This window comes from Phoenix dactylifera, chromosome 14 (assembly GCF_051530095.1).
Source record: "Phoenix dactylifera cultivar Ajwa chromosome 14, Ajwa_hap1_PhDact_Kaust_v1.1, whole genome shotgun sequence".
NCBI classification, from domain to species: Eukaryota; Viridiplantae; Streptophyta; class Magnoliopsida; order Arecales; family Arecaceae; genus Phoenix; species Phoenix dactylifera.
Window position 1 is genome coordinate 27841000 of NC_143203.1, and position 22407 is coordinate 27863406.

Consider the following 22407-nt stretch of genomic DNA (forward strand, 5'->3'; position numbering starts at 1 on the left):
CCCCCCCCCGAAATCCGCAGAATCTATCCAATGATCGTCGCAAAGTCGCCCTCCAAAAGGACCATCCTCATCTGCAGAGCATGCCGCACATTACAAAGATCAGCCCATGCAGCTCTTAATTAACTCAGCCTCGGGTACCGAGGTATCAAACAACTAGCAACCCCCAGCAGCAATCATCCTAAAGTCCAAGCCTCTAACCACAAAGCCCGCATCTTCCCTCATGCCGCTCTGCAGGACGCAACCGTCGAAGTTGACCTTGAGCAAACTTGGAGGATGGAGGCTCTACGAGCAGAGATAGAGCCCCAGATATCCCGAGCTGTCAAAGATCTAACTCAATGGTCCACCTGAGAGACCTCCACTGCTAGCAGCCTCGCCCACTCCACCACCACCCTCGGAGGGGGGCTCGTCTTCCCGAACGTCCATGCGTTCCTCGCAAGCCATATCTAGTAGGCAATATAGGTCGCCCTCACTGCCTCCGGTCTAAACTGTGAGGCCCCCGCCAAACGTCCCAACACCTGCAAAAATGATGCCGCATGACACCAGAACTCCATGGGGACCCCTGCTCGCCTCCAGATCCTCCTAGCCTGGTGACACTAAAAAATAGCATGATCTAGCAACTCATCTGACAGACACTCGGGGCACTGGGGGTGGATACTCATACCCCTCTCAAACAGTAGAAGTTTCGTCGGTAGTCGACCTTAAGCAACCTTCAAAAAAAATAAGGCCACCCTAGGGTGCAACCCAAACTGCCAGATCCTGCCACAGTCCACCGCACGTTGCTCACCACCTTAGACGACATCGCAGATGTCAGCCACCCTAAATGTAGATCTGCAGGACATGCTCAAACTCTAACATCCGGGCAAGGGTGCTCCGAAACTGGGGTCGACCGAATCTGCTCTGCAAGCGGCTCACCGAACAGCTATCTGATCTAGTGGGTATCCCACCCCCCTCCATCGAGAAGAAGCAGGTCACACACTCGGAGTCCATCCCCAACCTCAACACTGACTAGGGTCGGCCAGCGCCTCAACAGAAGCTCGTTCACCCAGGCATCCTCTACCACGTCCACTCTCTAGCTATCACCTATCAGCCACCTGCATTTAGATATGACCATGGGCACATACATGCATATCTCACGCCAACTCGGTGATGCCCTATGCCCCCCAACTGGAGTCACACTACTCCCAATAAGGCCATACCGGGCGACCATAGTTAGACTCCAAAAAGACTGCGGCTCTAAGATGACCCCGACTGCATGCCGAGCAATCAGCGCCTCCCTTCAAGTCAGTAGAGATTGGATACCCAGTCCCCCTGCCCTAGTCGGTTCTCATACTGATTCCCAATCCATCAGGTGCACCCTGCGGCCGCCACCCTGCGTCCCTCAAATAAAACTCTGAGCAAGCCTCTCAATACTCCTCAACACCGTCTTCAGTACCACGATATTGGACATCAGATAGACTGGCATGGAACACAGCACAGACCTGACCAGGGTCACCCTATCCATCATGAAAAGTGATGCCGTCCTCCAATCGTCCAGCCACTGCAGACAGTCCGAGACCCGCAACCTCCTCCCAGTGATAGGGACTCCCAGGTAACTCCACGGCCCATCCTGCTCCCTCATGCCAAGCAACCCCCTGATCTCCTATTGCACCCGCAACTCAGTCTTCGGGCTAAGCATGATGGTCGACTTATGGAAGTTCATCCTCTGGCCCGATGCTGAGCAATACTCCACCAAGACACTTCGAAGAACCGTGGCATCCCTAGGCCGAGCTCTAGCCAATAAGAAGCAGTCATCTGCAAAAAGAAAGGTGAGAGATCGGTTGGACGTCGGAGGTTGGAACATAGGTCTCCAGCGCCCACACCCTACATGCATGTCGCAGAGCACGGGATAGAACATTAGCACAAATAACAAATAAATATGGGGATAGGGGACAACCCTGGCGCAAGCCGATTGTCGATCAGAAGAATGGCGATGGCGTACCATTGATCAAGATGGAGAAGGACGGCCCCTGCACACACCCCATGATCTAAAAAATCTAAGTCACATGGAAGCCGAGGCTCACCAAACCCTTAATAAGAAGCACCATCAGACTCTATCATAGGCTCTCTCCATATCAAGCTTCACTGCCATGTAACTTTGCTGTCTCAAAGCATGCTGCAAGTCCCACATCATCTCCTGGGCTATCATGACATTGTCGATGATACTCCGACCATCGACAAACACCCCCTGCTCCAGACAAATAAGACGAGGAAGGAGGGGTTGCATCCTGCCAACCAATATCTTTACTGCCACCTTGTACAGGGTGGTGCAAAGACTGATAGGTCTGTAATGGCTGGGTTCCACCGTGTCACGCCATTTCGGGATTAGGGCGAGGTCGCCTTCCAGTCATCTGCCATAACCGCTGACTAGAAGAATAACTGAACCACCTCCACCACTGCTCTCCCAACAATACCCCAGTATCTCGTAAAGAAAAAAGAGGAGAACTCATCAGGCCCCAGTGCTCTGTCCTCCCCCAAACCCAGACCGCCTCCTTGATCTCTGCCTCCATCACCTCCTCGATCAGGGCAACGTTCTCCGACATCCCCACTACAGTATCCGGACGTAGGAAGACATCCCCGCCATCCGACCCCCCTTTCTCAGTCCATCTCGACCGAAAAAAGTCAACCAATACGTGCCTGATCGGGCTCTCATCCTCCACTCATGACCCTGCCCCATCCCACATGGACCGGATCATACTCCTCTGCCTCCTAATCATAGTAGATCTATGAAAAAATCGGATATTTCTGTCCCCTTCTTATAGCCAGTGTCAAAGAAATGTTATTATTTTAGTCCAAACTCTTATCCTTTTGTCAGGTGAAGGATGGAGAAGAGGAAGCTAACGATAAAATCTAATCTAATTTACCAATTTCTTAGCTTGTTAGTTAGTCCAATTGCATTCTGTGCAGTAAAACCAATACCTAATCCGATCGGAGCTCAATATAATTTGCTCCTGGGATCCACGCTGAGCTATTATATTCCTTGAAGCGTGCTCAAGCTGGGTCCAATGTGCAAGCCCATTGTAAATCCACTCGGACAATAAAGTCTTTTGACTCGTGGTTTGGGAACCAAGCCAGTCCTTTATTAAAAGCCTGGAACACCGAGTATCAAATCAACTGCCCGATTCTCTCGTCTTCACTGCTCCCTGCAATATTTGCTTGCAAAAATATAAAAAGTACTACACTGCAACGAACTTGGAGACGTTATGAAGTGACAGTACGTTTTCATTTTAAATATAGCTAATAAATATCTCGAGCATATTAATGTTTCCGACAGAGTCTTTATTGCAATCAATGACTTGGTGGACGCAAACTTTTAACAACTTGCCGGATTTATGAAACATAAACGTGCCGGCACGCATGCCTCCTACAATTTGTATCCATTTGGAAGTCACATGCAACCCTCCTGGAATCTCTGGGTGGCATGTTACCATTGCAAGGCAACATTTATTTTCGTGCCGCTCAAAATAAGAGCTTTGAAGTCTGTGTCCATGTCATTGATGCCCGTGGCATGTTACCATCGCAAGGCAAGAAGTTGCCTATATGTAAGTATATTTTCTCTATCAATTTGACTTGAATTTATACATGCACGCACATATGTAAGTATGCCTATATATACATATGCATATATGTGAATTCTTATCACTGGCATTGAATTCAAAATTATTGGGCAAATTTGGTGCGCGTCTGACAACTATTCAATATTGCCCTTGATGCTAGCTGGCCTACACCAAGATACTTCTCCATTGTGGAGATTAGCTTAGTTGGACGTAGTCTAAATGTGGACTTTACAGAAAAATTATTAGGTGGGTCAGGTCCACCATCAATTCGGAATGAAATAAATCACCTTAATGATGTTACTCTGAAATAAATGAAACCACTCTAGATGCTTTCATTCTAGGTCTATGTGGACCTAGTTTGCCTAATAATTGATCCAAAACTAAGCAATTCCCTGGCGGATCGCCACGTGTCAAGGAAGACATCGCCTCCAAGCCAATAAAATGAGTTATAGTATGGTACAGAAGGTAGCGGCCTGGGCACGAGATGTCCTCCCCTCGCACCTCACTTCTATCGTGATCTGGGCGTGAGAGCAGCAAGCACTAGCAATCTACCCAAACCAATGGCAATGGCCATCCCACACCAAATCCCCACTGTCTCCCTTCTTCTCATCCTCCCATCAATACTCATCCTTCTCAATGGGGTTGAACTCTCGAACTACTGTCTTAAGTGGGGTCACAATGTGCTGGGATAGTTTTGAAATTAATGGTGGAAAAAAGAGTTGAAATGAATGCTCCGGATGGAGTCCTCTATAGAGATAAATAGCTTATGTAGAAATTAACGTTGTTCTTATTTTGACATATCCTTTTGAAACTGACCCCATGCATGGAACCATGACTCTGACCAAGAATGAATTTGCTTCATGCGTTCTCCATTTTTGGCTCTTATAAATATCCAGCAAAACTTCCTAGGCCAAGTCTAAGATAAAAATTCAGTTAAGTTCCGTAGCAAGATGATAAGCATACCAAGTATGGAAGAATCAAGATCCGCTGTCATGCTTGTTTTGCACGGTATGAGAGCTGTGCATTTTTGAAAAACTGCCAGGTTCTCCCTTTCGAAAATGAATGATTTTGGCTCATCTTCCTACCTACAAAGTTTGACACGGAATATAATGCTTTCGAATTTAACTGAATGATAGCTATCTGCAAAGGATAGCTACCAGCGTTGGATAAGCACTGCAAAGGATCCGGAGACTTGAGCTTCACCTTTCGAAGACTTTCCTTCGAATTGACTAGTTCGACCACTGCAAAGGTCCAGCAACTATAATATATATATAGGATATCAGATCCAAATGCCATGACCAAGAGCATGTGTTGGTCAATTTCCTTTCTTCTTTGTACCTTCGCTCGGTTCTCTACTATGAGAAATCCTAGTATTCCCACCATCCTCATCCGTCTCTCTCTCATCTTCACGCTCCTCCTTCCTTTCGCATCTCCAGCACCTAGGAGCTCCCTGAAAAGACGTTCTTTCCTTTCTGTGGAGGATGACTCAGACATCCTCGTCTCACAAGATAAGTCATTCGCATGCGGCTTCTACGAAGTTGGTTCGAATGCCTTCACCTTCTCGATCTGGTTCTCCAAATCAAAGCCCAAGACTGTCGTATGGACAGCGAACCGTGACAACCCTGTGAATGGCCATGGGTCGCGAGTTACAATGCGCAAGGATGGGAGCGTGGTTCTAACCGACTATGATGACACGGTCGTTTGGAGCACCAACACCAGCTCACCTCAAGCTCACACGCAGCTTCTCGATACTGGGAATCTTGTTGTCAAGGATCCTGATGGTACAGTTCTATGGCAAAGCTTTGATTATCCTACTGATACTCTTCTCCCTAACCAGGCATTAAATCAAAATTCTAGGCTGGTATCTGCTGCTGCTGCCGGATCACTATCTTCAGGCCACTATAAATCTTATTTTGACATCAATAATATTTTGATACTCATGTATGATACGCCGGAATTTGCTAGAGTCTACTGGCCTAATCCCGGACAAGCACAGTGGGATACTGGCAGATCAACCTACAATAGCAGTAGATCCGCAGTCCTTGACGACATGGGGCAGTTCGTGTCGAGCGATAACTTGGCGTTCAAAGCTTCTGACTTGGGTCCAGGGATTAGAAGGAGAATGACTCTGGATTATGATGGTAATCTTAGGCTGTACAGCTGGGACGAGTCGACCAAGACGTGGTCGATTTCGGGGGTCGCCCTTTCATCGGTCTGTGAGGTATATTCGCTGTGTGGTAGGAATGGAATCTGTGTCTACACGCCGACGCCCCAATGCACTTGTCCTCCTGGTTTTGAAGTGAATGACCCGAGCGATTGGAGCAAAGGTTGCAAGCGCAAATACAGCATCGACTGCCACAAACCTCATCAGGCTGAATTTTTGGAGCTTCCCCATACAGATTTTTGGGGATCTGATTTCAATTTCACTTTTTCCCTGTCAATTAGGGCATGCGGGAAGATTTGCAAAACGGACTGTTCATGCGAAGCTTTCGGATATAAGAAGGAAATCGGAGTATGTTAATTGAGCTCCACAATGGAAAAAGTTATCCAGGCACTTATGGCACCATATTCTTAAAACTTCCGAGATCTGTAAACACCTCAAAACTCTCTTCTCGTCTTCAAGGGCATAAGCCTATTTGCAGTGTCAAAGAAGGGGACATCGGCAAAGATATAAGGCGAAAGAGCAGCAGAGGAAAAGATTGGGCCCATTTCTATTGGTTCGCATTGGCATTTTTTGTGATAGAACTCCTTTTTATTACATTTGGTTGGTGGTTTATTTTCAGGAGGGAGAAGCAGTCAGCCCCAATGGAGGAGGGATATAGGGCGATGTCTACTCAATTTCGAAGATTCACTTTCAAAGAGCTGAAAAGAGCTACTCGAAACTTCCAGGAAGAGCTCGGGAGGGGAGGCTCCGGAGCCGTGTACAAGGGAGTCTTGGATGATGAGAGGGTGGCGGCAGTCAAGAAGTTGGAAGATGTGATCCAAGGAGAAGAGGAATTCCACGCTGAACTAAGCCTCACAGGGAGAATATACCACATGAATTTAGTGAGAATGTGGGGATTTTGTTCAGAACGCTCACACAGGCTCTTAGTTTCTGAGTTCGTAGAGAATGGTTCGCTGGACAAGGTTTTATTTCATGGTGATGGCTCAGCTAACTTTCTGAGATGGAGTGAGAGGTTTAAAATTGCGGTAGGGGTGGCAAAAGGACTGGCCTATCTTCATCACGAGTGCCTTGAGTGGGTCATCCACTGTGATGTAAAGCCCGAGAATATATTGTTGGGTCATGATTTTGAGCCCAAGATTGCAGACTTTGGACTGGCCAAACTGTTAAATAGAGGTGGATCTGGAGAAAACTTATCACGTATCCAAGGGACGAGGGGTTACATTGCTCCAGAATGGGCTTCGAGTCTTCCAATCACCGGGAAGGTTGATGTCTATAGCTATGGAGTGGTGCTTCTAGAGTTGGTGAAGGGGGCTAGAGTTTCAGACTGGATAATTGGTAGGGGGGAGGAGGAAGAGATGGTATTGAGGAGGTCACTTGAGTTGCTTAAAGAGAACTTGAAGAGTGGACAAGAGTCATGGATTGGGGACTTTGTTGACTCCAGATTGGATGGAAAGTTCAACAGCAAGCAAGCATTAGTGATGGTGGAGATAGCAGTCTGCTGCCTCGAAGAGGAGAGAAGCAAAAGGCCATCCATGAAATCTGTAGTCCAAATGTTCCTTTTTTCTGATGACGAGCTAAACTCCCATGCAGCATCTTTCTAGTAAGTTGGGCATGAAGTCGTTAATATGTGGTCATAATATCAAGTAATGTATCCTAGTCTTAGTCGAAAGCATTCCATGTAGGAAGCTGCTAAGGCAAATTTTGAGCTTTTATATCCAGCGTTTGTTCTCCTACTTGTAAAGTCGTCTGAATATTTATGTGCGTAGAATTTCTTTAAGTTAACAAGGAATAAATGAAGCTAGTAGCAGTAATTATCTTCTAATTATTTGCCAATATGATAGCTTTGGATTAACGTTTTTCTGTTCCGAGAGCCGAAAGTTTTTTCGCCCATTGTAATTTTCTTATTGTTTACCAGATTGAACAGACTAGCTTCCCCAATTGGTGTGATAAATTATCCCCCAGCAGCAATCATCCTAAAGTCCAGGCCTCTAACCACAAAGCCCGCATCTCCCCTCATGCCGCTCTGCAGGACGCAACCGTCGAAGTTGTCCTTGAGCAAACTCGGAGGATGGGGGCTCTACGAGCAGAGATAGAGCCCCAGATATCCCGAGCTGTTAAAGATCTAACTCAATGGTCCACCTGAGAGACCTCCACTGCTAGCAGCCCGCCCACTCCACCACCACCCTCGGAGGGGGGCTCGTCTCCCCGAACGTCCATGCGTTCCTCGCAAGCCATATCTGACGTTACTAAAAAGCGTCGGCAAATTTTAGTGCCGGAGCAAAAATTACTAGTGCTTCTATCTAGTGTCGGCATTAACCCTTTTTGTTGTATCGGTGCCAGAATCTTGAACTAGATCGTACCAGATTTTATTTCCTCGTTTTTACTTTTTAATACTCGAGTACTCCGAGTTGATGTACCTACACACTTTGCCATCAGATTGTCAGGAAGATGAAAGGCATAACACCTTGCATGCATGCAGATAGCACGAGCACCGGATTACACAGCATAAGTTAACCCCGAAACACGACACAAGGATACCACCTAGTTTATTTTAATACAGAACTGCATTATTTCGCCCCCAGAGGAGCCTCTGCCTCACTCCTTGCTCACCATTGCGATCTTCTCCCCGCTCGGAACCGAGTCACCGGCACTCGCCGCCACTGCCACCACTGCGGACTTCTCCGCGGTCCAAATCGACGGGCCATAGACAACAAGATCAGCATCCGGGGAAAGCACAAGGACATATTCCCCATACTGGGTTCGGTTATCGCTTCTCCACAGCGTCTCTCCTCCCATGTACTTGATACTGAACTCTCCTGTGGCCCCCAGAGTCACGAAGCAATCATGCAGATGGTCGCTCGTGTTTGTGTGCCACAGAACCCTCTTGGTGCTGGTGTCGGACAGAGTCAAGTTGCAGTTGTCCTCCAAGGCCAACTTGTAGACGCTGTTCACGATGGTGGTTCCGATGGGCGCGACGTCGCCCGTCCACAGCACGGAGTCGTTCACGGCAGGCCAACCGTATCCATCGCTCCTTAGTTGAGCAGATTGGGAGGGGATGGGCCATATCGCCGGGCCGTAAACACGAAGGCCCCCATCGTATTCGAGAACGAGAACGTAGCTCCCCTGGACCGAGGTGCTGCCGCTAGTCCAAATAGGGAAGCTAACTGGAATAAATAGAGAGTAACCATGGATGATTAGCTCACCATTGGACTCCAGGGTGAGGAAGCAGTTGCTTCCCTTGCCGTAGGTGCCGCTGGCCCAGATGGGCTCGTTGCCATCGTATACCACGAGATTGCAGTCCTTCTGCATGACCAGAGAGTACTGCTTGTAGGTGAGGCTCTCGCCGGAAGGGAGTTTGCCGCCCGACTTGGAGTAGAGTACGTTGCCCTCCACGTCGGGCCGGGCAAGGAGCCCGAACATGGTGTAAAAGGTGAGCAAGGTTAGCGAGAGTTGGGTCGCCATTTTTTTTTTTTCGCTGAACAGTTGGGTCGCCATTGAATGAGGCCCCTTTGTTCTGCTTACAACTTCTCTGTATAGAGAGGCAGACTTTATATAATAGCAGAGAAATCAGAATAAAAAAGGATGCGGAATTTTTTTTTTTTATTTGATGGTTCGTGAGGTAATACCACCCGGCTTTCGCTGACGATGGTAGTTTAACTCGAACGCTGTCACTGTCATCAGTCTCAATCCACGTGTTTCTCGAAAGAGTCGTAGTTCACGGGGTGAAACGGTAACCACCTAAAATTCAAATTTCTATGATCCCTTTGATTTTTGCCGTGCCCATTGGAACACGTGACCGGCCGAAATTTAAGGACGCCCGTTGACGTCGAGGCCCAGTTGCTTGCTTACCTTACCTAACACCGTGGACTGTCTGGATTCGGTACATTCAAAAAATTCTAATATTTTTTAAATTTATATCTATAACAAGGTTTGCCTAATTTCTTCTATTAGCAATTTTGCAAGTTGAACAGAAGGTGTGACTTATTTAGAACGGCAACTTAACGTTATGATAAAAAGTTAGGGATCATTTTAAAAAAAAAAATAGTTAATGCCACATTTTTCTCTCGCTGTCTCAATTTATGACCGGTGTCAACAATCTTTTTTTTAATAAAACAAAAGTATCATACGAAACGTATATGAATACAGCCAAGAAAATTAAAAAACAATACATCTCAGAGAGCACTAGGCAACTCCACCTCGTCCACCCATACATGTCCACCCGAATGGTTGGGAGCAAAGGAAGCCACCCAATCGGCAGCCCCATTGGCCTCCTAGAATACATGCTTCGCCTGAATGGCCAGCCCATCACGAACCATGGCATAGATATTTCTCAGCAGCGGATGGTAGTCGTCGACCCCCCGAAATCCGCAGAATCCACCCAATGAACGTCGCGAAGTCGCCCTCCAAAAGGACCATCCTCGTCTGCCGCACATTGCAAAGATCAGCGCACGCAGCTCTCAACTCGGCCTCGAGTATCAAGGTATCAACAACTAGCAATCCCCAGCAGCAATCACCCTAAAGTCCAGGCCTCTAACCACAAAGCCTGCATCTCCCCTCACGCCTCCCTGCAGGACGCAACCATCGAAGTTGACCTTGAGGAAACTCGAAAGGTGAGGACTCTACGAGCAAAGGTAGAGCTCCAGATATCCTGAGCTATCAAAGGTCTAACCCAATGGTCCACCTGAGAGACCTCTACTGCTAGCAGCCTCGCCCACTCCGCCACCACCCTCGGAGGGGGGGCTCGTCTCTCCGAACGTCCATGCGTTCTTCGCAAGCCATATCTAGTAGGCTGTATAGGTCGCCCTGACTGCCTTCGGTCTAAACTGCGAGGCCCCCGCCAAACGTCCCAACACTTGTAAAACTGATGATGCATGACACCAGAACTCCACGGAGAACCCTGCTCGCCTCCAGATCCTCCTAGCCTGGTGACACTGAAAAATAGCTTGATCTAGCGACTCATCTGACAGACACTCAGAGCACTAGGGGTGGATACTCATACCCCACTCAAATAGTAGAAGCTTCGTCGGTAGTCGACCCTAAGCAACCTTCCAAAGGAATAAGGTCACCCTAAGGTGCAACCCAAACCGCCAGATCCTGCCACAGTCCACCGCTCGTTGCTCACCACCTTAGACGACGTCGCAGATGTCAGCCACCCTAACTGTAGATCTGCAGGATATGCTCAAACTCTGACATCCGGGCAAGGATGCTCCGAAACTGGGGTCGACTGAATCCTCTCTACAAGCAGCTCACCGAACAGCTATCCGATCTGGTGGGTATCCCACCCCCCCTCCACCGAGAAGAAGCAGGTCACACACTCGGAATCCCTCCCCAACCTCAACACTGACTAGGATCGGCAAGCGCCTCAACGGAAGCTCATTCACCCAGGCATCCTCTACCACGTCCACTCTCTGGCTATCACCTATCAGCCACCTGCATTTAGATATGACCATGGGCACATACATGCATATCTCACGCAAAATCAGTGATGCCCTCTGCCCCCCATCTGGAATCACACTACTCCCAATAGGGCCATACCGGGCGACCATCGTTAGACTCCAAAAACACTGCGGCTCTAAGATGACCCTGGCTGTATGCCAAGCAATCAGCACCTCCCTTCTAGTCAGTACAGACTGGATACCCAGTCCCCCTGCCTTAGTCGGTTGGCATACTGATTCCCAATCCACCAGGTGCACCCCACGGCTGCCGCCCTGCGTCCCTCAAATAAAACTTTGAGCAAGCCTCTTAATACTCCTCAACACCGTCTTCGGTATGATGGTATTGGACATCAAATAGACTGGCATAGAACACAGCACAGACCTGACTAGGGTCACCCTATCCATCATGAAAAGTGATGCCGTCCTCCAACCCTCCAGCCACTGCTGCACCCAGTGCACCATATCCTGACAATCCGAGACCGCAACCTCCTCCCAGTGATAGGGACTCCCAGATAACTCCACGGCCCATCCTGCTCCCTCATGCCAAGCATCCCTCTAATCTCCTATCACACCCGCAACTCAGTCTTCGGGCTAAGCACGATCACCCTTTGGCCCGATGCTGAGCAGTACTCCACCAAGACACTCCGAAGAACCACGGCATCCCTAGGCCAAGCTCTAGCCAATAAGAGGCAGTCATCCACAAAAAGAAAGGTGAGAGATCGGCTGGGCGCCGAGGGCCGGAACAAAGGCCACTAGCGCCCGCACCCTACATGCATGGATAGAACATCAGCACAAATGACAAATAAATATGGGGATAGGGAACAACTCTGGCGCAGGCCGATTGTCGATCAGAAGAATGGTGACGGCGTATCGTTGACCAAGATGGAGAAGGATGGCCCCTGCACACACCCCATGATCTAGAAAATCCAAGTCTCATGGAAGCCGAGGCTCACCAAAGCCCTCTGTAAGAAGCACCATCAGACTCTGTCATAGACTCTTTCCATATCAAGCTTTACGGCCATGTAACTCTGATGTCTCAAAACACGCTGCAAGTCCCACATCATCTCCTGGGCTATCATGACGTTGTCGGTGATACTCCGGCCACCGACAAACGCCCCTGCTCCGGACACACAAGACGAGGAAGGAGGGGCTGCATTCTGCCAACCAATATCTTTGCCACCACCTTGTACAGGGTGATGCAAAGATTGATAAATCTGTAATGGCTGGGCTCCGCTGTGTCACGCCGTTTCAGGATCAGGGTGACAAAGGTCGCCTTTCAGTCATCTGCCATAACCGCTGACTGGAAGAATAACTGAACCACCTCCACCACCACTCTCCCAACAATACCCCAGTATCTCTTGAAGAAAAAAGAGGAGAACTCATTAGGCCCTAGTGCTCTGTCCTCCCTCAAAGCCCAGACCGCCTCCCTGATCTCTGCCTCCATCACCTCCTCGATCAGGGCAACGTTCTCCGACGTCCCCACTACAGTATCCGGACGTAGGAAGACATCCCCGCCATCCGACCCCTCTTTCTCAGTCCATCTCGACCGAAAAAAGTCAACCAATACGTGCCTGATCGGGCTCTCATCCTCCACTCATGATCCTGCCCCATCCCGCATGGACCGAATCATACTCCTCTGCCTCCTAATAATGGTAGATCTATGAAAAAATCGGATATTTCTGTCCCCTTCTTACAGCCAGTGTCAAAGAAATGTTATTATTTTAGTCCAAACTCTTATCCTTTTGTCAGGTGAAGGATGGAGAAGAGGAAGCTAACGATAAAATCTAATCTAATTTACCAATTTCTTAGCTTTTTGGTTAGTCCAATTGCATTCTGTGCAGTAAAACCAATACCTAATCCGATCGGAGCTCAATATAATTTGCTCCTGGGATCCACGCTGAGCTATTGTATTCCTCGAAGCGTGCTCAAGCTGGGTCCAATGTGCAAGCCCATTATAAATCCACTCGGACAATAAAGTCTTTTGACACTTGGTTTGGGAACCAAGCCAGTCCTTTATTAAAAGCCTAGAACACCGAGTATCGAATCAACAGGCCGATTCTCTCGTCTTCACTGCTCTCTGCACATGCAAAAATATAAAAAGTACTACACTGCAACGAACTTGGAAACGTTATGAAGTGACAATACGTTTTCATTTTAAATATAGCTAATAAATATCTTGAACAATATTCATGTTTCCGACAATGACTCGGTGGACGCAAACTTTCAACAACTTGCCGGATTTATGAAACATAAACGTGCCGGCACGCATGCCTCGTACACTTCGTATCCATCCGGAAGTCACATGCAACCCGTGTGGAATCTCTAGGCGGCATGCTACAATTGCAAGGCAACATTTATATTCCTGTCACTTAAAATAAGAGCTTTGAAGCCTGTGTCCATGTCATTGATGCCCGTGGCATGTTACCATCGCAAGGCAATGTTTATGTTATCCGGCTCCATATCTTAGGGTGCGCTCTTCTACAAATATGAAACAATAGAACGTCTAGAATCGATAGAAACAAGAGATGACAACTGACAAAGAAAATTTTCAGTTTACTGATTTCAACTTTAAATTATTGAAATATACTCTTCACGAACAACCAAGCCCGTTGTTGGATTTGGAGGCTAGAAAAAGTGGGGCCGGGTTCCATTCATCCTTGGTTTTTTGGATGGGAGAGGGATTTGATCCCGCTCCCAACCAGTAGAGTACGAGAAAGGGTGGGAATTCAACCCAACCGCTCGCTCATATTTCTTTTGGGGTTGCAACCCAGTTTAGTTGAATTGAATAGCTACAAGCTTGAGTTGAACTCGATTTAAACTATTCGAGCTCAAAATTCGGCTCGATATCGATTGAAGCTTAATATTCAAGCTTTAGAAAGCAATACTTGATATCGGCTTCACTCGAATGTCAATTGTGCCATACTCAAGCTCAAGTCTAAACTCGAATTCGAGCATTAATCATAATTAAAAAAATATAATTAAAACAAAATATAATATAATATTATTAAATATATATATACTCGACTAGACTAACAAGTCTACGAGCCGAGTATTTTGCTACTCGAGCTCGATTCGAAAAATTATTCAAGCTACTCAAGCTCAAATCAGTCGAGTTGAGCCAATCTTGGACTCGATCCGAGTCCAGCTTAAAGAGCTCACAAGCCGTTCGGCTCATTTGCACCCGTATTCACTCTCACCATTTTTACCCCCTTTCCCTCATACATTTCATTTTTTTACGAACTTCCCACTCTCCTACTTACTAATTGACTTAATATTAGATCATTGAGTGTGTGATCAATTTGATTTGTATATTTTCTCTATCAATCTGACTTGAATTTATGCATGCACGTACATATGTAAGTATGCCTATATGTACATACGCATATATGTATATGTATATATGTTTCTTCCTTTCTCTTTCTATATATATATATATATATATTTGTGTGCGTACAGAGAGGCAGACTTTATTTGATAGCACAGAAATCAGAATAAAAAAGGATGCAGATTTTTGTTTTTTTATTATTTGATAGTAGGTGAAGTAATACCACCCGGCTCTTGCTGACGATAGTGGTTTAACTCGAACGCTGTCACTGTCATTAGTCTCAATCAACGTGTTTCTCGACAGGGTCTTAGTTTTTTTTTTTGCTAAAGGACAGGGTCTTAGTTCACGTGGTGAAACAGTAACCACTTAAAATTCAAATTTCTATGATCCCATTAATTTTTTCCGTGCCCATTGGAACACGTGACTGGCCGAAAATTTAAGAACGCGAGGCCCAGATGCTTACCTCACGTAGCACCGTGAACTGTCTGGATCCATTACATTAAAAAAAAATTAATATTTTTTTAATTTATATCTATAACTAGATTTGTCTAATCCCTTCTATTAGCAGTTTTGCAAGTTAAATAGAAAGCGTGACTTAATTAGAATGGCAACTTTACGTTCTGATAAAAAGTTAGGGATCATTTTGAAAAAAAAAAAGTTAATGCTACATTTCTCTCTCTTTGTCTTAATTTATGACCGGTGTGAACAGTCTTCTAGGCTATAAAATACAAAGAAATATTATTATTTGAGTACAAACTTTTATCCTTTTGTCACGTGAAGGATGGGGAAGAGGAAGCCAACAATAAAATCTAATCTAATTTACCAATTCCTTAGCATTTTAGTTAGTCCAATTGCATTCTGTGCAGGAAAACCAATATCAAATAAGATCAGAGCTCAATATTTGCTCTTGGGATCCATGCGTGAGCTATTATATTCCTGGAAACGTGCTCAAGCTGAGTCCAATGCGCACGCCCATTATAAATCCACTTGACAATAAAGTCTATGACTCTTGGTTTGGGAACCAAGCTAGTCCTTTAGTAAAAGCCTAGAACACCGAGTAACAAATCAACAGACCGATTCTCGCGTCTTCACTGCTCTCTTTAACATTTGCATGTAAAAATATAAATGTACTACACTGCAACGAACTTTGAAACGTTATGAAGTGACAGTACGCTTTCATTTTAAATATAGCTAATAAATATCTTGAGCAATATTAACGTTCCGTCTTTATTGCAATCAACCACTTGGTGGAAGCAACGTTTAACAACTTGCCGGTTTCATGAAACGTGGCCGCACGCATGCCTCGCACCAGAATCGGTTGAAGACGTAACTTTCTCCACCAAGTGCTAAAAATGATGGCATAATAATGTTTCATAAGGCTCATGGATCAGGCTTGAGCAAATGCATGGAGTCTTAATAATGTAGCCTGTCACATTAGAAGGCCAGGTGGAATCTCTAGGTGGCAAGCCATCATCGCATGGCCATGTTCATTGTCCTGACGCTTAAAATAAGAGCTTTCAAGTCTGCGTCCATGTCATTGATGCCCGCGACAAGAGGGCAGGGTCCCCCACACCGATAAGCGTGCAGCAGAGTTTAATAATTATAGCACAATTTTGTATATATCCAGCTCCATATCTGCACAACTTCCGATATGTATGTTTCCGCTAGAAATATTCAGTACACTTGATTGTCCAATATAACATGTGCCATAGATCAAGAAAACGAAAATAAAATTGAGGCCGCATTATAGAGTTGCCGAATACCGTTGTTCTTTTCTTTTTCAAGATTAGGAGGGTCTAAACATCGTTCGATTCCAGAAAATGGATTTCAAATGAAGTCAAATCCTCACCCCCTTATCCAAGTGATAAGGGTGATACCATATCAGCAAATACTTGATGACTAAATTCTGTTATCACTCATCGTAGTTAGTAGGAACCGCTACGTAATCATGTGCCTCAACAAATGAAAGCACATCAAAAACTTGGACAGTAGGAATTTCTAAACCGAAACTCTGAAGTACTATCTGAATTAATGGCTCTTCTCGTACAATCATCTTCGCTTTACTAGAATCTGTCATTCTAAATTATACACTTACTCTGTGTTTGGTTCGGGTCATGAGAGGGAGGACAGATGAAAAGAAAGAATTGCCCATCCATCTTGGGTCATGAAAGGAAGGATGGATGGAGCATATAAGAGATTCTATGTTGACAAAATTGTTCCTTTTTTTTTGAATAAAATCTCAACATTTTTTCGCTCTTTATTATCAAAAGATAGTTTAGTAAAAATATTATACAAATATCATCCAAACTCTCTTTCATTTTATTTATACAAAATAAAGGAGAGAATCATTCCCATTTGTCCTTTCATGTTCACCCAAACATACAGGAGGATAGATCAAAGATCAATCCATCCTCTCTCTGATCCATCCTTCCTCCCCTAGCCAAGAAGAAAACTACACTTTAGTCCTATTGATGCTCCCTCGATGGAAAGACATAAGAAAAGCAAAATTAATTAACTGGATGTGCATTCAGCAAATTTGCAACATAAACTGAACGGCCCAAACCTGACAAATCCCGAACTATAGTATACTTTCAACCATAAGCCGGACATGTTGGGACTTGGCAAGCAGAACGCATGCCCAAAATATTAGAAGTTCGAGATATCTGCGAGAAAAATATGGCATCGCATCTTGTCATTGGTCACTGGGAAATAATTCATGCACCATCATGAATCTCAGCAGTTCGAAATACATCATATTCCATTCACCTAAAGTATACTTCACCAGTACCAACATAGGTATAGTGGCATAACGGGTTGATTTTTTCGTTGCAGCTTCGCAGCATGTTAATCCATCATTCTCCTTGGATGAACTTAGAAGGTTGATATCCGATCTTAGCGTTTGTTTCCATATGAGATTATGAAAAACTTTCAAGAAAGAATTTTTCCATATGACCAAAAGTTGCTTGAACTTCCAAAGCTACAATGGTATGGAAGATCGCGGTAGTCCAGATGAGATAAGAGAAAATCAAAGCACAAGTTTACAACCATGCATGCCATCCTAATTAAGGTTGAAACACAACGACAAGTGCTTAGTAGTAAAAATAAAGAGCAGCTCAAAGCATAACCAAGTGCGCAGTCTGGAGCAAACTAAGCCACAGACAGTTATTCATTCTAAGATAGTCTCACAGCCCACCAGCATCTCAAAGTACAAGCCCAAACATCTACCACAATGGTTTGGTCGTCCACAGCTGAGGGCCATAGATAACAAGCTTTGCGTCGTACCGAAGCACAAGTGCGGAGAAATTCGAATTAGTTGTTTCATTGGACCTCCAGAGAATGTCCCTGCGGTTATGCTTGACGAACAACTCCCCGTTGGGGTCGAGGGTGATGAAGCAGTCGTGCAAGGGACTGTAAGTGTTGGTCTGCCATTTGATATCCTGGGTGTTGGTGTTGGTGTCGAGCAGCACCAGGTTGCAGTCATCACGCAAGACCAGCCTGTAATTCTTGTATTCAAGTATCTTTCCTATGGGCAACACGCTGTAGGAATAGAAGACGTAGTCCGTGGTGATGTTGGAAGGCTTTGGATCGCTCAGTTCTCCTTCGTTAGAGCTCGACCATATGGCCGGGCCATAGATGCCGAGTTCTCCATTCCATTGCAAGAGGAAGGCATAGCTCCCCACGACGGACGTTTTGTTGCTTCGCCACACGGGGTAGTGTATGTTGCGCTGAACGATGGCTTCGCCGTGAGAGTCTATGGTGAGGTAGCAGTTGTCACCCAGGCCGGTGGTGTTGGTGGCCCAGGTTTTGCTTCCATTGAAGTAAAGGACCAGGTTGCAGTCGGGCTTCATGACCAGCGAGGCCCGGCCATACGGGATGTCTTGGGGAGTCAAGTCATAGTGGAACATTTGGCCAGGCAGGAGAGCGGTGGGGGGATCGGAGTAGATGACGAAGTCGGTGGCCGAGCCCGGCCGACCGAGGAGGCCAAAGGTGAGCAGAAGGATGAGAAGAGGAACCGAGGTTGGAAAGGCCATTGGTGCTTGTCTCGGCGAGAGCGGGATGGGTTGGTTGGGTACTCTATATTTAAAACCTAGATAGTGAAACGTACCGGGAAAAACGAAAAGATGCTAGAGATTGAAGTAGGGGTTTGTTGGTGAACATAAGGGTAGTGCACGTTCAATACATGTGCCAAGTTCCCCATTAGGAACGCAAGTGACCTTCGCACGGGCTAAATTTCATATTATATAAGTTGGACGCTTTTGTCGAAAAACTTGGATATACTTCCGCACTGCTGGCTATCTTCACCATGATACCTAATCCCTTCAACCGGGTGGCCAGTACCTTCTTTATCGCCATCCTCACCCACCGCATCCTTAAGATCAAGTTTGGGCCTACCGTGGGCGAACGCATTTTTATGACCAATCAAGTTTAGGATGCAAAGTGTCTACTAGCAACAGACCTTATTGCATCTTATATTCTCATTTCTGAATTGATGGGGAAAGTATGAGGTACCTCGACCTCAGGCCAGACCTACCTTCTTGACCTCAGAAAAAGCCGACCTCAGACGACTCCGACCTCGTTCGAGCAGTCGATCAGCCGATGACCTACAAAGGGGCAGTTCGAGGGACCTTAGGTACGCAATAACAAGCAATATACTCATACTATGCATGAAATATTACTCATAGAGTCACTCTCTGCTAAAACCCTTCACCTTCCATTTTGTTGCCTCATTATTCTGACTTAGGCATCGGAGAGTTCCCCACAAAAAATTCTTCAGCAAGCGGACTCTTTTGCAAGCAATCTCCGGAGGAGTCCGACCCTCAAAGTGTCATCCGGCCTCCTCAGCTTACCTCCAGCCGACCTTAGAGTCGATCAAGGTGCTCTCCCACCACAGTCCGGATTCAGCGACAAAAGAATGGCGCTAAGAGGGCCTCGCAAACCGCAGCAACACCAATATCCATCAAAGGGAGAGACGATCGGCTTGAGGTCACAAGGTGCCTGTGATGTATCGCATACTTTGCAACGTCGTGCTCCAACCACCCAAGGGTCACTGTAGAGCTCGAATCCTACTCCGCTGAAACAACTTGCCACGCCTGTGGACAATGAGCAGTTCAACCTGCGCTCATCCAATTGGTGTAGGTGCTAACTGCGGCGGTCTAGAGCCTGCAACAGGTGCCGACACAACTGGAGCCAATCTAGCCGGAATTCGGTCACCCTAGACACCACTCTCAATAGATAGCACACGGCATACCATTGGTCAGCTACCATTACCGAGGCTGGGACTCGAAGCGGTCCCCCCAGAGTCGGTGCACCCAGCGGAGCAGTCCCGGTCGGGATGGAAAATAACATGCTTCAAGCCTCGATTCCAGTGAGAACTCCGCTCTAAGCCTTTCGCCTCCTCGTCGCATGGAGTCTTCATCTCGGTAGGACGCCGACCACAATTGAAGAATCAAAAAGATGGGCCAGCAGATTTCCAAGGATAGGCTCCGAAGACACAACAACCTCAACTTCGGTTTGACTTCATGATGTCCTTGGTGGAGTCGTACAATGGCACCTCAGATCTTCTGGACCACCTCGAGAGCTTTAAGGCTCTCGTGATGCTAGCCGCACGAAGTCACCAATGCCAAGCTTTGCAAGGCATTCCCAGCAACCCTTTGTAAAATGGCTCGGTTCTGGTTCTCCGGGCTTCGGCCTTATTCCATCCACTCCTTCGAGCAACTCGACAGCCTCTTCGCGACGCACTTTGTCTCTTGCTAAAGATGGCATTGCGACTCGGATTAGAAGTGCATTCCTTGGTGGCGATACAAGAGATACTAGTGACGAGACATGTAGCCAGATTTATTCTAAAGCCTGACAGTTTGTGGTGTTCCCTCCTTAGAGTCAAGTATGGTGGCGTGTCAGCGACAGAAGATGTTAAGGCACGGTGCAGGTGTTCCTTTATATGGAGGAAGATTTCTGCTCAGGCTCCGTTGATGCCTTCTGCGACCAGATGGGCCATCGGCGACAGGCAATCCACTGATGTGCTAGAGGACAAATGGGTGACCGAGTTTCCGCTCCGTCATATGCCGATGCCGGTTGAATCGGCGAGGTTGGCGGGATGCAGGGCATGTGACCTGTTTATTTCCGGAGAGGGCAACTGGAGTGAGGTGGCGGTCCGGGAGGCCTTTGGGTAGTTACTGGCTGATGGTGGTGCGACCGCCGATGGTGCTAGTAGTGGCATGGGCTTCATGATCCAGGACCAGAACTCCAGACTGGTTGCTGCTGGAGGACGGTGCATTGATCGCATGACTGCCATTGAGGTAGAGCTTCAGGCAGCTTGGGAGGGTATTACCTTCGTCAGGTATGTGCTCGATGCTAGTAGAGTGTGCCTGGAGGAGAACTTTGCCGCAATGATCGGTTGGATACGAGGAGAGGATCGACATGGGTGTGGGCAACCGTTGCTTTGTGACATTTGCGGACTGGCGAGTGATTTGGACTCCTTCCAGGCTGATCATGTGTTTCGGAAAGTGAACCGGATCACTGACTGGGTCAGCTCATTTGTTGCTCGACACTCCGGAGCGGTTCTATGGACGTGTCATGTAGTACCTCTTCTTGTTTATGCCATTTTCTTTTTTTGGACTCGATTGGCCATACTCTAACGCGAGCTGTATGAACTGTTGTTGTACCAAAAATAAATAAATTAGTAACGTACTAAACAATTATTGTAACAATGTAATATATTAAATTTTGTTCTTTAATTTCACGACGTGCATATCAGTAAATCTAGAATAAACAATAGAAGGGCTTCTTAATGTTTGGACAGCCATGCAACAATAAATACTGAGTACATAGCCCGCATGTCAAAATACAGAATAAATTTGTCGGACCTAATTGCAAGGAACTTGTTCCTAAGTCATGAAACCCAATTATAAGCTTGAGCTTTCTAAATAGATAGTAAAAGTACATGCATGTGTGTTTGTCTACACACATACATACAGGCTTGGACTGTTGCATATTTATCAGTTAAAATCAGTATTTATGTATATGCCCTCATTTTATTATATATTTAACTTATAATTTTACCCTTATAAGTTTGTCTACACACATACATGCAGGCTTGGATTGTTGACGTCTTTGTTTGAACTGAATCTAGCAAGGGGTTTGGAGAAAGACCAAGAATCTTCTGTGGTGCATGATTTGCACTATAGAGTGAGGCACAGCTGGATGGCCACCATGTCGTCCAATCATGAAAATGGAGAGCTGATAAATAGGGTGTGTATATGGCATGCGATATTCCATGTATGGCATGCAATGCCTGCCCTATTTGATAGCCATCCGTCTCTTTGATTAGATGATGTGATGGCCATCCATATTGTACTATATTCTGCGGTGCTAGTCGCACATTGCAGAGGATCCAAACTCTTTTTGAAAATCAAAGAAAATGGAACGATACACCTTTATTCCCATGTCCGTACTCTCATCCCTTTTCTCCTCGTATGCATTAAGGAGTTTCATTTGGAGTTTTCGTCCCAATAAATTTATACATTTTGATATTTGGCTAGAAAAAAGCAGAATAATAAAACTAATCTATAGTATTGTATACAAGTAGCGTTCACCATATATTCCTAGCCCCACGATTTTATTTATTTATTTATTTACTTGTTTATTTATTTGAAAAAGGTGATAGTTCACCATTAGTTCATCATATGTTTGTAATATATGTTAATGGTCATAAAATTGCAATACTCAATCAAAAAGGTAATTTCAAAAATGTTTCGCTATATATTGATGGGAATTCTTTGTGGGCCTTGTGCATACTAGATACTATTGAGATATATTGCTCTGTCGTAGTCCCACATGGAAGCGGTCCTCAATCCGATAGCTTGAGCTTTTGAGCTAGCAAATCCATGATAG

General features: G+C 46.0%; 4 protein-coding genes across 4 annotated transcripts; 2 read left to right on the forward strand and 2 right to left on the reverse strand.

Annotated features, from left to right (window-relative positions):
• Window positions 1-4887: 4887 nt before the first annotated feature.
• LOC148700147 (putative receptor protein kinase ZmPK1) lies at window positions 4888-6114 on the forward strand. Its single transcript, XM_089927259.1, has one exon. It carries the CDS (start codon window positions 4888-4890, stop codon window positions 6112-6114), a length of 1227 nt encoding a protein of 408 aa, XP_089783385.1.
• Window positions 6108-7653, forward strand: LOC103713143 (putative receptor protein kinase ZmPK1). Its single transcript, XM_088710753.2, has one exon. It carries the CDS (start codon window positions 6108-6110, stop codon window positions 7356-7358), a length of 1251 nt encoding a protein of 416 aa, XP_088566879.1. The 3' UTR covers window positions 7359-7653.
• A 541-nt stretch (window positions 7654-8194) lies between these two features.
• LOC103713142 (mannose-specific lectin 3-like) lies at window positions 8195-9283 on the reverse strand. The gene has a single exon (XM_008799965.2). It carries the CDS (start codon window positions 9250-9252, stop codon window positions 8353-8355), a length of 900 nt encoding a protein of 299 aa, XP_008798187.2. The 5' UTR covers window positions 9253-9283; the 3' UTR covers window positions 8195-8352.
• An 8160-nt stretch (window positions 9284-17443) lies between these two features.
• Window positions 17444-18681, reverse strand: LOC103713141 (mannose-specific lectin 3-like). The gene has a single exon (XM_008799964.3). The coding sequence runs from the start codon at window positions 18546-18548 to the stop codon at window positions 17739-17741; it is 810 nt and encodes a 269-aa protein (XP_008798186.1). The 5' UTR covers window positions 18549-18681; the 3' UTR covers window positions 17444-17738.
• Window positions 18682-22407: the final 3726 nt, after the last annotated feature.